Raw genomic sequence first — 16928 nt, 5'->3', positions numbered from 1 at the left:
GGAATAATAAGTACCACTATCAGATCTGTAAAATGATCAGCAGGAGACCTTGGAAACTGAAACTGTGGCACAAGGACACATAAGAATCAACAAAAGAGCTGGACCGGCAGTGTGGACGAGGGTGAAGAGTGCCTGGTGAACTGGAGGCGTTCTCTGCAGCATGTGGTCTACAGGACCATGAGATGGAGATACGGATTGAAGCACTTGAGAGGTGGATAGCACATTCTGTCCACAAGAAGTTTCTGTGGGGTGGAAAGGGTGAAACGTGACAAGAAAGCTTACCAGGAGACAGAAAAGAAACTATTGAAGACCAAATTGCAAGATGAAACAGGATGACCAAGTGCCAAGAAGGGGGAGTGACAAACACCTGCAACTAGATACAGCGCAACAACAAAGTTAGAGGAAAACTACTAAAAAAACAAAACAAACAAACAAAAAAAAAAACGAAAACTTCCAGGGAGAGAGGGAAAGATGATCTAAAATGGGAAGAAGGATGAGAGGGACAACAGACTTCTCTTTGGCTACACTAGATGCAGAAAGGCAGTGGAACCGTATGCAGGGACCCCTCCGGGGTAGGGGAGACTGCGAGCTGGGAATCTGTCCCCAGTAACACTCTCCTTCAGGTGTGCAGGGGAAAGAGTCACTCTGGACATTTAGGTCTCAAAGAGTTCACCATCCTCTCTCTAAAAAAAAAAGGTCAGAAGAAAGCAGAAGAAAAGTGGGAATGAAGAACCTCCTTTTTGCTGACTACCCACACTTCTGTCTCAGAAAGAGATAGTCACTTCACTCCTGATTGGAGAAGAGTGGACTGAGCATCTCCCCAGGCCAGCTGGCTGGACAGGAGCAACTGTCAATAGCTCTAGAAGGTCTCGGCCTGCCTTTGCATGGTCGTCACTGTGGTAACACATGCTATGGGGCTTGACGCTGGCCATCTCCTCTCAGCCCTCATCCTAGGACTTGCTTTTGTCTCTGGAGCCTAAACAGGACTGGCTACCTAGCTGGGATGGCCACCATCCCATGGAGTGTTTGCTTCTCTTTTATTTGAAGTGTTTGCTTCTCAAATCCATTCCATAGGCGTTAAAGAGGGGATGAGGCTGGGAGAGGGTCTCTCCCCTAGACTGATGCTCGGGGCAGTAGTAGACACACTTGTGCAACTTTTGCCTACTGGTAGCTGTGCCATGACAGCCTTAGATTATTCAGAACATCAGGTGTATGCCTGGCTGAGCAGAGGGTCATAGTCTGGACCTCTGGGAGCTTTGCCCAGTGGCCTGGCAATTTGAGAGTCTGCCAGCTCTGCTGGAGGGAGGAGAACGATCCGTTGGGAAGAAGCCTTGATGGCCTTGGGAAGGAATGAAGGAAGAAAATAAAAACTGCTCTCACAGGCTACAGGTACTGGAAGTCCAGGCAAAGACCCAAGGTGCTGCTCTAGGACACTGGGTGGGTGAGAGAGGAGGCTTACAGGGCTGCTGCGGGGGTCCCAGCGGTCGGAGCCGGTAGAGCTGGTCCTGGCCGGGAATGGTCTGGATCCCCTGGCAGGCCTCTCCACCCACTGAGGAGGGTTTGGAAGCTCTTTAAAACTTCATATGCTATTAAAGTCATCTCCCCTCTCCAGCTTCTCTCCTCCGTATAATCGTGTCTGAGAAAACCATGCCGGGCTCATGTTCCCTGGAGGAGTCTGTGCCTCCCTGGTGGCTGCTGTCCATGGCCCTGCCTGGTTCCCTGGGGGCTAGAACTGGCCCTGAGCCTCCTTCACCCTCGTGGGCCTTGGCCTGGGTTCTGCCTGGTTCTCCAGATGGGGTTGAATTTGGGAACCAGCCGTGCCCAGTCGGCTGTCTTCAGAAGGGCGCCGGGGACTCAGCCCATGCTCTTATTATAATCCTAGAATGTGCAGTCTAGTGGGGGACCTTGAGACCCTTTATCCAGCCCCCTTGGCTCTAGTCTGTTTTCTTTAGATAACTGCCTTCTTCACTTAAAAAAAAAAAAAACACCCTGAAGATGCAGGTTCTTCTGCCTGTCTTGAAAAGGCTTTACTGCACTTTGCTTGCTGTTGGCCAAGAGAGGTTACACTGCTGTGTGCAGGCCCACTGGGCTCAGAGGAAGGGCTGGCCTGAAGACTCTCCCCACACCTGAGGAGCACTGGGCACCGATGGCCTTATTCCTTTTTGGCCCTGGAACGAGGAGGCGCCCCTTGGTTCTTGAAGCTGCCATGTATATTACATGTTTTTACACATCACCTGTTAGTGTCTGATTTGACTCTCCTGATTTCGTTATTCACGCTTTAGGCTCTATCCACTCATTTAAAGGCATCTGAGCACAAGTGGATGATGCAGTGGAAGTGGGAGCAGAGAGTAAACAGGGGGTGATGGGAGAGAAACAGGAAGTCATTCGTGGCTGCCTTGCAAATAGATGCCCAGGAGTTCGAGTCCATGGGTGCCTAGGGCCAGCACGCCCCTTGAGTGGGTGCGGAGAAGGCGGAACATCCGGCCTTTTCATGGCTGGCATGAAAGTGAAAGTCACTCAGTTGTGTCCTACTCTTTGCAACCCCATGGACTATACAGTCCGTGGAATTCTCCAGGCCAGAATACTGGAGTGGGTAGCCGTTCCCTTCTCCAGAGAATCTTCCCAACCCAGGGATTGAACCGGGTCTCCTGCATTGCAGGCAGATTCTTTACCAACTGAGCCATCAGGTATATTTCTCCATAAATTCCAAGCTAGAGGGACACCCCTTCCCTCAACTCTGCAAGCTGCACTTGGATGGAGTATTTGAAAGCAATGATTCCTCCCAGGAGACCACAAGTATTTGAGATCCTTGGGGGCAGGAGGTGGCATATACAGCTTTCTCTATCTTTTTTTTTTTTTAATAGAAAAACCACTTTGAAGATGAATAGGGCTGGGTGTTGGTGTGGCCCATGTGCCTGAGCCCTTGGATAGAGCACAAGGCTCGCCAGCTTTTTGCTCTTTTCCTCATTTGCTATTCTAGAAGACAGCATCTCACCTCTGGACACCACTGCAGGCTTTCCAATGACAGAATGGAGAGTTGAGAATGACCTCCTGGCTCAGGTGGTTCCAACTCAACAGAGGAAGAATGATGACAGGGAGCACCAGGGACTCTAAGGACAGGGACAGACCCTAGCCTTCTGCTCTCCACCACTTCCCTCTATCTGCCTCCTCCCTCCCCAGGGTCTTGAGCAGCCCATGACCCAGCTGGAGTTAGAATTTGAGCCTCTAGCTGAGTGCTTTTCTCCGCTCCCCCACCCTCCCAGCGCTCTGGCTTTCCCTGAAGCCTGCAGGCCAGGGCACAACCCACACACAGGCAGGAGAATGAAACAGGATCTTAAAGAGTGCAGGGCGAGCTTCCCCCCCAGAAAGACGCTCCCCCTGGCAGGTAGCTGTTGCTTGACCTTCCACCATTAGAGATTCATTTCTTTGTCACTTGGAAGTGAGGCCAGCCCAAAACTCTGGAAAGGCCACCTGTTGCTGATAGCTAACAACCTGCTGGACTGTTCCTGCAGGAGAGTTGGTATCTGATGGTGGCAGGAGTGGAAGAGAAGCTGGGGCAGAGTGATCTGGAACTCGCTGAAGCAGGAGGACGGCTTCCCAGGTGGTGCTAGTGGTAAAGAACCCGCCTGCCAATGCGGGAGACAAAAGAGATGTGGGTTCGATCCCTGGGTCAGGAAGATCCCCTAGAGGAGGACATGGCAACCCACTCCAGTATTCTTGCCTGGGAAATCCCATGGGCAGAGGAGCGTGGCAGGCTACAGTCCATAGGGTCACTCAGAGCAGATGCGACTGAGCATGCACAAAGACACAGAAGGACCACCGAGCCAGGGCTGTTGTGAGGATGGGTCATCCTTGTTGTAGACGTTCCTTACAGGCTACCACCCATCTGCCTAGCACACACAGGACAGAACACAACCAGAGCTTTGTCTGCATGAACTGAGCTGCATGGGTGCGTTGGCCCACGGCTGAGGGAACAGAAGTGCTTGAGCTGTTGTTTTGTGACCGGAAGGCAGGGGAGGGGCCTCAGTGTCCGAGGGGATGCTTGTTACCCTGACACAGGGCTTTGTGTTCTTGCAGACACAGAGTGGGAGGGTTCCGGCCAGAAACAGAAAGGGCCGTTTCCCCAGGAGGCTCAGAGGGACTCAGAGCAAGAGGAGGGGGCTGGGGGTCTCGTCAGGTTTTGCCCTCAGCTCCAGCACAGCATCCAGAACTGCCAGACGGGCGGGGAGACAACAGCCCTGCACGGCCATCAGCTTCCTTCCAAGGGGCAAGGTCGACATGGGCATGGGCAAGGCTCCTGGAAGCAAGTTCAAGGTTGCCGGACGTTGACGAAGGGGAGCAGAGAGGAAGGAGGACTCCATGTGAGTGCCTACGAGGTGGTCCTGCAGGGTATCCTGGAAACTCATAGGAGGGGCTTTGATGGGGGAGGGGGTTATAAGGGATCCTCTGTCACGTGACATTTTAAAAAGCAGAACTCTGGGCCGTCCTTACTTGGTTGGGACACAGGGTGGAGTGGGCTTGGTTATAAGTGGAGTTTCTCTATACCATCTGAACCCTGCTTGAGATGCTGCTTGATAAACAGCCTCTGATCCCAGGACCTGTGATAGAGCCTGTGGCCCTGCTTGGAGAAAGTCCCAGAGCTCATGGGTGCAGCCTCCTCTTCCCCTCCATGTCTAGGCCATGATTCTACAGGACTGGAATTTGTCCCAAACTCAGTCTGGGATAGGATGGAGTTTTCAGGGACCTCATTAATCAAACCTGGAGGAGGAAGGGGGAAACCTAACCCACCTTGTCTTATGAACTTGAAGGTAAGATGAGGCCGAAGGAAGAAGATGAAGTGTGCTCAGAGGCTCCGGGCTGGAAACCATGACCTAAATGAAACTCCTGGGGCCTAGATTATGGGCCAGCGGGGAAAGGTACAGACAGAGATTTGTTTTAGAAAGAACAGGCCATCTCTGCAGGCTGAAGAAAAGTCAGAGCGGATAAGCAAAGTTGTTCTGCTGTCATTGTCCCCCACGCCCCCCTTCCCCCTCCATCGGCCTGCCAGCCCGTCGGCTCTCTCCTTCCTGCCTGTGATTAATCCCGCACTGGTTCAGGATGCATTCACTAAGTCCCCAGGCTGTGGAGTGGCAGATCTGGCCCCTTGCATAAGCCAAGTTTTCCAGAAGTTAAAAGGGCAAGGTCCTCCACGCCTGCAAATACGGTATGCTACCTAGGATGACACCACTCAGAGCAGGTACTAAGCAGATGTGACAGAAGGAGCTGCAGCAGGAATACGGCTTGATAGGTGCCATTTAGATGGAGTGGCCCTGTCTGGGGCCATTGCCCAGTTGACAGATACTGCAGCCTCGGGGGTATGGAGTGTGCTCTTCACCCGGAGAGTCGAACAGAACCGGAGATGCAGTTTTGGCAGAGTGAAGTCGGTCACTTCTGGCCGCACACCACTGCGCCTGTTTCCTGAGCTCTGCAGGGAGCCCGGCTCTGGGTCAGTCACATTGCCACAACCCAGCTCGCCTCTTTTTTTTTTTTAATTGAAGTATAGTTGATTTACAATGTTGTGTTAATTTCTGCTGTGTAGCACAGTGACTCATATATATATATATATATATATATTTCTATTCTTTACACTATATTTTATTCTTTATATTTTTGTTCTTTTCCATTATGGTTTATCATAGGATATTGAATATAGTTCCCTGTGCTATACAGTAGCACCTTGTTGCTTATCCACCCTCTATATAATAGTTTGCATCTGTTAACCCCAACCTCCAGCTCCATCCCTCCCCAACTTCTCCCCATTGGCAACCACAGGTCTGTTCTCTCTTGTCTGTGATTCTGTTTTGGTTTCATAGATATGTTCATTTGTGTCATATTTTAGATTCCACATGTAAGTGATATCATATGGTATTTGTCTTTCTCTTTCTGACTTAACTTCACGTAGTAGGATAATCTCTAGGTCCATCCACGTTGCTGCAGGTGGCATTATTTCATTCTTTTTTATGGCTGAGTAGTATTCCACTGTGTATATGTACCGCATCTTCTTTACCCATTCCTCAGTCAATGGACACTTAAGTTATTTCCATGTCTTGGGTATTGTGAACAGTGTCATGAGCATAGGGGTGTATGTATCTTTTCGAGTTACAGTTTTGTCTGGGTATATGCCCAGGAGGAGTAGGATTGCTAGATCATATGGAAACCCTAGTTTTCTGAGGAACCTCCATCTGTTCTCCATAGTGGCTGCACCAACTTATATTCCCACCATCAGTGTAGGAGGGTTCCCTTTTCCCCACACCTTCTCCAGCATTTGTTATTTGTAGACATTTTAATGATGGCCATTCTAACCAGTATGAGGTGATATCTCATTGTATTAAATAGTTTTGTTTGCATTTCTCTAGTAACTAGTGATGTTAAGCATCTTTTCATGTGCCCACTTGGCCCACCTCTTTTTGCAAATGGCGATCTCTGGGCTCAGAGAAATAGAGTGATATGCCCAGAGTCACAGCAGAAAGTATCAGAATCTGGATTTAAAACTGGGTCTGTGCTCCTTCTGCTGGTGGAGTTGGGGAGACGGGGGCTGTGTTTAGTCCCCCATTAGGAGCGTGACCTGAGAAAGCTCTGAAACCTTCCTGAGCCATCCTTCCCTGATGCACAAAACAGGGGTATAATGCAGCTCACCTCTGGGTTCATTGTGGACTCAGCGCCTGGCCTGGAGCAGGCACTTGGCCTGCAGTCACTGCTCTGAGGTCACTGTGCTCCCTCCCTTCTCTCCAGGCTCTGGGGAGTGGCTGCACAAGCTCAGGAGAAGCCCTGAACCCTGCCAGGGCTCGTCCATCCCAGGAGAGGGAAGCCCTGCCCTCGGGAAGCCACAGCTGCATTTGAATTAAACAGATACCCAGATGACCCATGAAACTGAAGTCACTCTTTTCTTGTTGTGTGATTTTTAAACATCACCCAAGCTTTATGCAGTTCTTCCCATAGAATAACCCTGGGAGGTATGTAAGGATAACAACTAATTTTTGTTTTCCTGCAGGAGAATCAGCTCCAGGGGTACCACTTCTGATGGGATGAAGACTCTGGCTGGCCTCACAAGAACCCCAGCCAGCTGCTGCCTAGACTGTTACCCAGGGCGGACATTGAGTACTCTGGACAAGGCATTAATGTGAATATATTTTGAAGCCAAGAATCGTGAGACACGTAAAAGTTCTATTTGCATGTACCTGGATACATACATGAGTCAGAGAAGCGGTTTGGGGATCATCTGCTGCTTTGAATGATTCATGTGTTGAAAAAGATCACTGAGACTGGACGGGGGTATAACTGACCACAACCCTGCAGCCTGGGCTGTCAAGAAGCTCACTGGTTCCCCCACAGAACTCTCCCCCCTGGTAAGCATCTCAAAAATCAAGTGATGACTATTTATAATGATTGTCTGCTTACTGACTTGGAGGCTGCTAAAACCAAAGAGGACTGTTTTTAAAAAAAAATGGAATGTTCTTTGACCTCTTAGCCCAGTGATGGAGTGACCATTGCAACAAGCATTAGCTGCAGGCCTTCTTGGTAAATGTCTGACTGGCCAGGACTGGATTTTCCATTTGATCCCTCCGACACGTGGGGACGTCTCAATTTTCAGCCTTTGTTTTGGCCATCAGAGTTGAGTTTTGGTCTGAGATGTGACCAGTCTTGGTTGTCATTTGGGTGTGATTGGATTCATAATTCATATTGTGCATAAAAGGACAAAGCAGAAAGGGGACATGGGGCTTATCTCATGTGAACTCCTTTTTTTAAAAAAGAAGAAGGGGGCTTGGAGAGGGAAAGGGACTTCTTCAAGCCACCCAGTCATTGACTGACAGAGCTGGGACCAGAGCCCAGATCTGCTGACCTGTGCAGTGACCCTCCTCCCCCACATCATTGTTTTCATCTTGTGTGGACAGACATGATTTTCTATGAAGATTCTGGGAAGGAAACCCCCTTTTATTAGAACACTATTTCCTAGAAATTGTCTTAGATGCTTGGTCTACCTTGGCTCATTTTATTCTCACAGTGCATCTGCCAGAGAGCCATCTCCATGAAGCCACTGATACAGGAATGAAAGGTTAACCGACTGGTTTGTAAGACCACAAAGCCCAGGCCCTTTCTCCCAGGCTCTGGCCAAAGGTCTCTCCTTCCTTTCGTTACTTTCTCCCTCGGCCTTTCACACACTTTGAATCAGGCTCTAATGGCCTAACATGGGAGGTTTTAAGTGGTGTAAGGTTTCCTCGGGTTACAGATGAGTCATGAGTGGACTGCATCTTATGGGCAAGTCTGGACACAACAGATGTTTCAAAGGGACCAAGCAAGACTCCTTTGGGAAGTAAGGGTGTGGTTTTGCAGGTGGTGGGTTTCTATCAGGTCCCCTGGACAAGCAGCAGTGGCATCCGGCCTCCAAGCCAGGTTCTCCTGGCACAACTTTCCAGAAGAAGCAGGAAATGAGAGGTGCCCCACAGGCCTAAGTGTCCCCCATGCACATTGCACCCAAGTGACAGGTAATGGATGCCACTTTTTTGGTCTTTATTATTTTTCAGACCATAGAACCTCTTGGTAACATCTAATCCGTACCTGGCTGCCTAAACCTGGAATCAACCTGGTTTCCTCTTGGGAAAAATGCCCTGTGCCTCCACTGGTCTCGTGAACACTCTGCCAGGCTGTCAAGCTCTTGGAGTAGGAATGCCTTTAAAACAAGGACTATGTCTTTTATTTCACGAGTCCTCCCCCTCAAGTACCCAATCCAGGGCTTTTAATGCAGTAAATAAATATTTTTGTACTTAACATTGGAATAGTGGAGGGGAAGGAAGGCTGAATTTGCACCTTCCAATGGTTCAGGCTACACCTCAAGGAATCAAATTTTGGAAAGGATCTGGCAACATACGTTAAAATGCTGCCACTTTTGAGAAACTATCCTGTGGAAATGAAATTCCTGTTCATGGGGGTGTGTGTAAAAGACCATTTATTGCAAAATTTCTTAGAGTGACGAGAAAATCAGAATGACTTGAAAATCCATCAGTAGGGTGCTGGTTGACAAAAGCATGGTTTATCCACATAGTGAGACATTTTGCATGTTTTAACAATAATAACTTGGATTTACATGTAATAACCTGGAAAGGAGTCTCTAAGATAATACACTGTTTAACAAAGAGATCAAGTTGCTGAGTGACGTATGTTATTCCACTTCTGTACAACATATTGATGGTCCCTGACTTAGCAGAGTTTTATGATTTTACAACTTAACCATGGTGTAAAAGAGATGTGTGTTCAGCAGGAACCATACTCCGAAGGTTGAATTTTGATCTTTTCCTGGCCTAGTGACATGCAGTCCAATACAGTATTGTGATGCTGGGCAGTGGCAGTGACCACATCTCCTGGTCGGCCCTGCAATTTTGGTAAACAACTGATGCACTTAGAACTGTTCTGTACTCAGACAGCCTTTCTGTTTTTCCGCTTTCAGTACATTACTTGTGGGGAGGTGGGATAGTCAACACTTTGTACCAAATGGACTTTGTGTGAGATGATCTTGCCCAGCTACAGTCTGATGTAAGTGTTCTGAGCATGTTTAAGGCAGGCAGGGCTAAGCTGTGATGTTCAGGAGGGTAAGTGCATTTTCGACTCATGATATGTTCCATCTGGGATGGGTTCATCAGGAGGTAATCCCTACTGTAAGTCAAGGAAGATCTGTTCATACATTTGCATGAGAAACAAAGGCAGGATATACAGAAACATGTTAGCATCACCAGAGAGGGGTAACATTTTAAGTTTTTAAAAATCTAGCAGAGTTTACATTAAAGAAAAAAATGCTTTAGGAAAGGAAGAGATAGATCAAGGCAGTTAACTGGTCCAGAAAGAAAACAGGTGGAACCAAGCACAGCTTTCTTTGCCATCTCAGCTTACTGTGCACCTCCAGGCAGGACCATCCCTAAACCTCAAGATGAGCCCTGCACTAGGGCAGGTCACAGTGTGTTATGCCCCAAGAAATATCAGTACTTGATGTTTTTGGGAGGGGGGCAAGGCTGCAAAACTTTCCACCCATAAAAGTTTTGGAAGCACACAGGAACTTCAGTATCTTGATAACGAATGTATCTCCAGCCTTACCTGAATGGAGGCTACTATGCTTCTAGTCCAGGCCCTAAAGCCTCCAGGGTCTCCTGTCTATATCACTGGTTAGTTCTTGCAGGGCCTCCCTGACAATAAGCCATTGGTTATAGCTGTATTGAACCTATAAGACCCAATCCATATGACCTCCGATAGTACCTCTGAATCCATAATCATCTCCTCCTAAGAGAGAGGTCATCAGGGTAGGGCTGTGTCTTTTCATCTTCTGGTCCAGAACACCCAGCACAGTGCTTGGCTTAGCATAGCTGCTATAGAAGGGCTAATGGAAGAAAACGTGTGCTGAGTTCTGGCACCAGATGGATGGAATTGACTTCTAGCTGGCTCTGGGGGACCCAGGAGAGATTTTCCAGAAGGTGAACCTTAATGACTTAAGCAAAAAGGAATGGAGTGTCCAGCTTCCACCAAAGAGAAGAGCTGATTTTTGTTGTGACAGCATTTTAGAAAGACTATTTTAATATCACTAAGGACTCTGCTACTATATTCCTCTTCTGCCTCCTCCAAGGAAGTTTGGGTTCCATCATAGGCCACTGAGAAAATGTATGGATGTCTTTTGAGTCCTTCTCACCTTGGGAGGGCTTCCCTGAGAGCTCAACTGATAAAGAATCCGCCTGCAATGCAGGAGACCCTGCTTCAATTCCTGGGTCAGGAAGATCCACTGGAGAAGAGATAGGCTACCCACTCTGGTATTCTTGGGCTTCCCTTGTGGCTCAGCTGGTAAAGAATCCACCTGCAATAAGGGAGACCTGGGTTTGATCCCTGGGTTGGAAAGATTCCCTGGAGAAGGGAAAGGCTATCCACTCTGGTATTCTGGCCTGCAGAATTCCATGGACTTGTATAGTCCATGGGGTTGCAAAGAGTCGGACACGGCTGAGCAACTTTCACTTTTCACCTTGGGAGAAAGGTAGGTAACGATAGCCTGGGGTTTAGCTTCTTAGGGGCTTAAAACACCAAGGAATAAGCTCTGGAGAACTACCAAGAAAACGCCTCCCAAATATAGTTAGAATAAATAGTCGAGTCAAACAGGATCACATCCAGCACAAGACCACAATGAATTGATTTAATCAGAAGTTATCAAAGCAAAGAAGAAACAACATTCTGGTTTTAATGGCAAGGGGAAAAAAAAAGGGAAGAAACTCAAATTACTTTGCAGGCATTGGTGGCACTCTTCAAGTTGTTTTGGGGAACACAGTTTAAGAAATAATTTGGCTTGGATTGGGGAGAATTAGGACTGTGGAGGCTTTAGTGCAGGAGAACTCCCCAGGTGAGGGGCTGTCTAAAGGCTCAGCCAGGTAGCTGGCTGCTGCAGCCTTGGCTTGGCTCCCACCTCCCAGAAGACACTAAGAAGACTGCTGGGTTTGCTGCTGGGAGGTGGTGATGGATAACGACTGTGGCCTGATTCTTGAGGCACCATGGATTCACTGCAGCGTGTCTCAGCCATATGTGAGCCCTGGCCACGTGTGAGCTTCCCCGAGGAGGAGGAGTGGGGGAGAGCCACGTGACACGTCTTATATATCCCCTCTTATTGCAGCAACCACATTAGAACAAGCTGGCATCTGGGTTTCCTTAAACAGTATGTGTGCAGGCCAGAGAAACTGCACCCTGAGCCCAGGTGCTGGGTTTTGGGAGGCAGCAGAGGAAGGGTTGGTTGGCTTCTGAAGAACATCTACTACACACAGTCTTCATTTTCCGGGGGTGGGGTTTGGAGGAGACAATGATGGGGTGGATGGAACATCAGAGGCATTGCTCAGCCTTCCAGGGTTTGCAGCTCTGCTGCTACATCTATGCCAAATAATGAGTCCAACTGAACCCTTCCAGTGACAGGTGACTTGGTTTTTCTGTGGCATCTCATAAAGAAGACTTGTTGTTGTTCAGTTGCTAAGTCATGTCTGTCTCTTTATGACCCCATGGATTGTAGCATGCCAGGCCTCCTTGTCCCCCACTATCTCCTGGAGATATAACCACCCCAACCCGTCTATCTGGGGTGGCCCTGCATGGCCTGGCTCATAGCTTCATTGAGTTATGCAAGCCCCTTTGCCACAACAAGGCAGTGATCCATGAAGCGGTAAGGCTGGATAACTTGTCCAATTGCAGCATAGTCCTCCCCAAGGGTCTCACAAAAACCTCTGCATACTCAGCCAACCCACAGCACAGCTTTAGTCTCTCAAGGACCTCTGTTAGGAATGGACCTTTTGATAATGTGGGGCTTCTTACAGTTTTGGATGGGTCTTCTCTGTGACTTAGGGATTTTTCCTAAAATGGGTCTTTTCATCTCTAAATAGCCAACTGTCCTCAACCATGACTACCTGTTAGACTCACCCGGGGACGTAAAAAAAGATCTGGGTACTAGTTTCTTCATCACTAAGTCTTAGTCTCTGGGGGTAGAACCAGAGCACGGTGTTGCTAAAACTCTCTGGATGATTTTCAGCAAGGTTGGGACCCACTCCCCTGTCCCTGGAACCCCGGGTGACCTCTGGAAGATCATGCTGGCATCCTGGATTCGCAAGCCCACTCCACCACATGGGCAGTTCTCTGTGTTTTTGTGTCATCTGTTATGATGTGGAGACAGCGACAGTGTATCAACTTCACAGAGATTTGTCGAAAGAACTTCACGAGGACACATTACGTCTGGGAGAGTCTCCAGCATGTGAGAAGGGCTTGATTGAGTCGAACTCAGAGCCCCCCAGCTCAGGGCCTTGAAAATGTGAGTTCAGTGTCTGTGTTCTTACCATAAGCCAGGCACGTTCTAAGCATTTTACTTGTACCATTCAATCCATTTTGTTGCATTGAAGACCTGGTGTAAGAAAAATGACAACAGCAAAATTAGTCTTCAGGATCTCTTCACCAGGTAGGACTTTTAACTCACACATTTAACTCACACCCTGGAGAGCTTCCCTGTACCCCTTGTCATAGGCCCTCTTGCCTCCCACCAGAGTCCTTTCCAAAGAAAGCTCTTCTACAAAAGTTCTGTATATTTCAAAACATCCAAGGAGATTAAGGGCTTCCCAGTTGGCTCAGTGGTAAAGAATCCACAGGAGATGTGGGTTTGATCCCTGGGTTGAGAAGATCCCCTGGAAGAGGAAATGGCGACCCATTCAGTATTCTTGCCTGGGAAATCCCAAGGACAGAGGAGCCTTTCCGGCTATAGTCATTGGAGTTGCAAAGAGTCGGATACAACTTAGCGACTGAACACATGCACGCGCATCCAATGTGATTAAGACCTCCTCAGTGGTCATTCCAGTGTCTTTGCCTATTGCAAAAGCCCAGTGTCTACTCATGAGCTAGGTATAAAAGTGCTGCCCAGTAAGTTCTTGGTGGAATGACTACATTAATCCTGCAAAGGAGTATGCCGACATACTTGTTCAAAAGAGATGGAGAAAGACTGAAATCCTTGTGAACAGTGGGGATGGTGAGAAAAATGGTACCACAAAAAGCCTACTGTGTGCTGGGCACTTTAAATACATTATGACTTTTCACAACTCCAGGAGATGAGAGTTCAGGTCATCTTTTTGCTGTGTAGCAATTTACCCCCAAACTTAGTCTTTTAAAGTAGCGATTAATGAAGTGGGAGCGTAGCAGGGGCCACTGCTCTCTGCTCCAAGGTGGCTCCGCAGAGGACAGGAACATCCACTTTCAGACAGCCCAGTCTGGTCCTCCAGCCACTCTGGAGCCACCCTGGTGGCCTCGGCAACTGAGGCACCACCCCAGGCTGGCTCAGGGTTGGATGTGTTGGACTAGGACACTCTTTGCCATGAGAATACAGCTCTCCCATCTCAGCCTCTCTGCTCCGCATTCTGAGGGGAGCTGTGCCTGGGGAGAAGCCAAGCAAGAGATTTCAACAGAGAACGGAGGAAACACACCCACTGAGGTTCTCATAGCAACATAATCACGCACAGGCAGCAGCCTATTTTGGTGGGAGCTTGTCTGAACCTCCCTCCCCGCCCCGGTTAGTCACAGAATGGATGCCCTGCACAGGCTGCAGCAGTGTGGGGTGGCATGGGGTGGGGTGAGGGGAGAACACTGGACTGGAAGCCAGGGGCTGGGGAGCTCATCTCAGTTGCTCCGTTAGCGAGTTGAAGGATCACAGGTTCCTTGCCTGACAAAAATGACAGAATGGGACTGAAGAAGTGGGAAGATCCTTTCTGGTTTCCGTTGATCTTACAAGTGCTGAGCCTCTCCCAGCGGAATATCATATGTCTCAAGATCTTTTGTCTCTGAGAAAGATGCTTAGAGAAAACAGGGTTCCAGAGGGTAAAGGTCATTTTTTAAATTCAGCTCATTTACCCCTCCCACCCCCACCCCCACCCTTCGGCACATTGGCAGGATGTGAAAGGGGAGGAGAATGACCAGGTGTCACCAAAGACTCTGGTCACTCACCCAGGTCTGTGGTCTGAGAAAGGACAGGGTTAAGAAGGTTAAGGTCATTTGTTTAAATTTACTCCTTCCTCAGTAAACACACACACACGCACACACACAATCACCAGAAACTCAAACGTCTTGCTCACTCTCCATCCTCTCCCTCCTGCACTTACTGCAAGGCATCCTCTTTCCCCCCAGGACCAGGTGATGGAAAACTCTTTAGTTTCTGGCCCGTTTCTTCAATGGACGCTGGGGTTACTTAAGGACAATCAGGCTCATGCCTCCGGGCTGTCAAAGGTGATGTTAAAAAACAACCAGGGCATGCATGCAGGACTGCTCTCCCTGGGTCAGCATGGGGGCGAAGTGCAGAGCAACAGGAGCACCAAGGAGCCCCTTTTGGATCCCTGCCCTTGACTCGTGAAATGAAAGCTTTAAAAGTGCAGCTGTCTTTGAAGGAGTCAGCCCCAAGTTGGCCTGTTGTAATGGGAGACACAGAATGCCCCCCCCCCTCCAGCCCAGCTTTGTTTCCCACCAGCCTGACAGATGGCCACTAAGAGAAAAAGAAGCTCTCAAAGTGAAGACAGGAATGCATTGTATAAAAATTCACACCCCCTGCTACCGCCCAAACTCCCTTAAAAAAGGATCAAGAGAATCCTAATGGGTACGTGACATCCTCCTTCTCTCCCATAAATGGGACTTCAAAATCTGGTGATGCTGGGGGAGGGGTGAGGAGGGAGAAGAGAGATGTGTGGGCAGGGGACTGCCAGGGAAGACTGGGGTTGGGGGAGGGGGAGGTCGGCTGCAGGTCACCCACTTGACTTCCTCCCACCCTCTTTTCCAAGCCACTTCTGGCTGAACCTTCGCCCCACCCTCCCATCGAGGCTGGGAGCCCCAAGCCCTAGGAGAGGCAGAGGGGAGAAAAAAGGGATGGTGATGCCACACTTGGCCCTAGAGTTGAAGGAGTTAAGGACCCTCCCTCATCCACACAGCCACCCCTTTGCTCCCCAAACCCCAAACGCCAAGGAAGCATCTAGGAATTGGCAGAGGAGCAGGAGAGGGGGTGGGATGGGGTGGGGTGGGGGCGAGGTGACCGTGGCCCAGCCTTGCCCAGCGCCGGTCCTGGGGGGCGGGGAGGACGCACACCGGGTCTGAGGACCTGCCAGCGCCCAGCTCCGGCACGCCTGCCTTCTCTGAGCCTCGAGCGCGGCCCAGCCGCGTCCGCGCAGCCCTCGCTCCCCTCCATCCCACCTCCCTGCAAGTTGTCTACGGCTACGGGCTGCGGAGGCTGCCCAGAGACCCCTGGAGCCCGGGCGAGGGGGCGGCCCCGGGGCGCGGGAGCCCTCGGTCTGCGCCCAGCCACCGCCCGCCCGGCCCAGCCTCCTCCCCGCCCCCACTCACCGGCTCAGCCCCCGGGAGAGACGCGCAGGGAGCGTGTGGCTTCGCCCGCCGATCGGCAGAAGTTGAGAGGAGTTGCCGGCTGCCTCGGCCGACCGGACTTTGCGAGCAGAGCAGCCGGCGAGGCGCCGCCGCCGCCGCCGCGGAGCCTTCGGGGGCTGCCTCCCGCCTGCCGGGCCCGCAACGCGGCCGGAGAGGGGCGGGGAGGGGGTCGCGGGCTCCTGAGCCGCTCAGATCTGTGCTAAGGACTGGACTCCGAGGAGAATAAAACAAAGTGGACTCGGCAGGGAAGACCCTACCGCCGTGGATGGTACCGGCCGACGCTCCGGCAGAGGGGCTGGGTTGGGCTTTTTTTTTTTTTCTCTCCCATTCTCTCTCTTTCTCTCTCTCTTTTAAAGCGACACCCGCTCTCTCTTTCTCCCATCACTGTGCCACCAAACCTTCGCTGGCTCTTATGGGCATGAAACATTCCTCCCGCTGCTTGCTCCTAAGGAGGAAGATGGCGGAGAACGCGGCCGAGAGCACCGAGGTAAGGAGGCCAGAGGCCGGCCCGGCCACCCCGCGGCCGCCGGGCCACCCCGCGGCCGTCCGGACCCCCGCGCGCGCCGCGCCGCTCCCGGTGCCAAACTTTCTCAGCTCCATCCCGCTTGCTCCAGCCGGCCGCTTGCGCGCCTGTGTGTGTGTGCGTGGTGTGTGTGTGTGCTGGGTGGGGGAAAGACGGTGCCTGTCTCAGGACCCCTCCCTCTTGAAAAATGCAAAAGAGTCGCTCTTACCCCAGCTCCCTCTCCTGCCACCCGCTGCTCGCTCGCGCCCGCCCCCCCAACCCCCAACCCGGAGTCCCAAGCCCTGGGCGGCCGCGCTCCCCTGCCCTCTCCTCTGGGCTCCGTTAGGGCTCCAGGGTGGCGGACTGTGCCGAGCCGGGATGGGCGACCCAGGGGCCAGGTCGTTTCCCTGCAGGGCCTGGACCGTCCCTCCGGGCCGTCACCCTTCAAGCTCGCGCTCTCGGTCCCCGCGGCAGCGCGGAGAGCTTCGGC

The 16928-nt window shown here is 50.7% G+C and overlaps 1 protein-coding gene and 1 long non-coding RNA gene across 2 annotated transcripts in view; both read left to right on the top strand.

Annotated features, from left to right (window-relative positions):
* Positions 1–976: 976 nt before the first annotated feature.
* On the top strand, positions 977–7562 carry LOC145546614 (uncharacterized). The gene is made up of 2 exons (XR_014083074.1): positions 977–5485; positions 7031–7562. It is a non-coding gene; the product is annotated as an uncharacterized LOC145546614 (long non-coding RNA).
* Positions 7563–16348: 8786 nt separating this feature from the next.
* Positions 16349–16928, top strand: part of PRMT8 (protein arginine methyltransferase 8) — a 68268-nt gene continuing 67688 nt past the window's right edge. The window contains exon 1 of the mRNA XM_081593899.1: positions 16349–16423. Within this exon, the coding sequence (XP_081450025.1) occupies positions 16349–16423 (75 nt within the window). The remainder of the gene's footprint in view (positions 16424–16928) is intronic.

The sequence above is a fragment of the Giraffa tippelskirchi genome, chromosome 4 (genome assembly GCF_054371585.1).
Source record: "Giraffa tippelskirchi isolate mGirTip1 chromosome 4, T2T-mGirTip1v1.2.pri, whole genome shotgun sequence".
Lineage (NCBI taxonomy): Eukaryota > Metazoa > Chordata > Mammalia > Artiodactyla > Giraffidae > Giraffa > Giraffa tippelskirchi.
The sequence above is the reverse complement of the archived record's forward strand: the minus strand, read 5'-3'. Positions and strand labels throughout refer to the sequence as shown.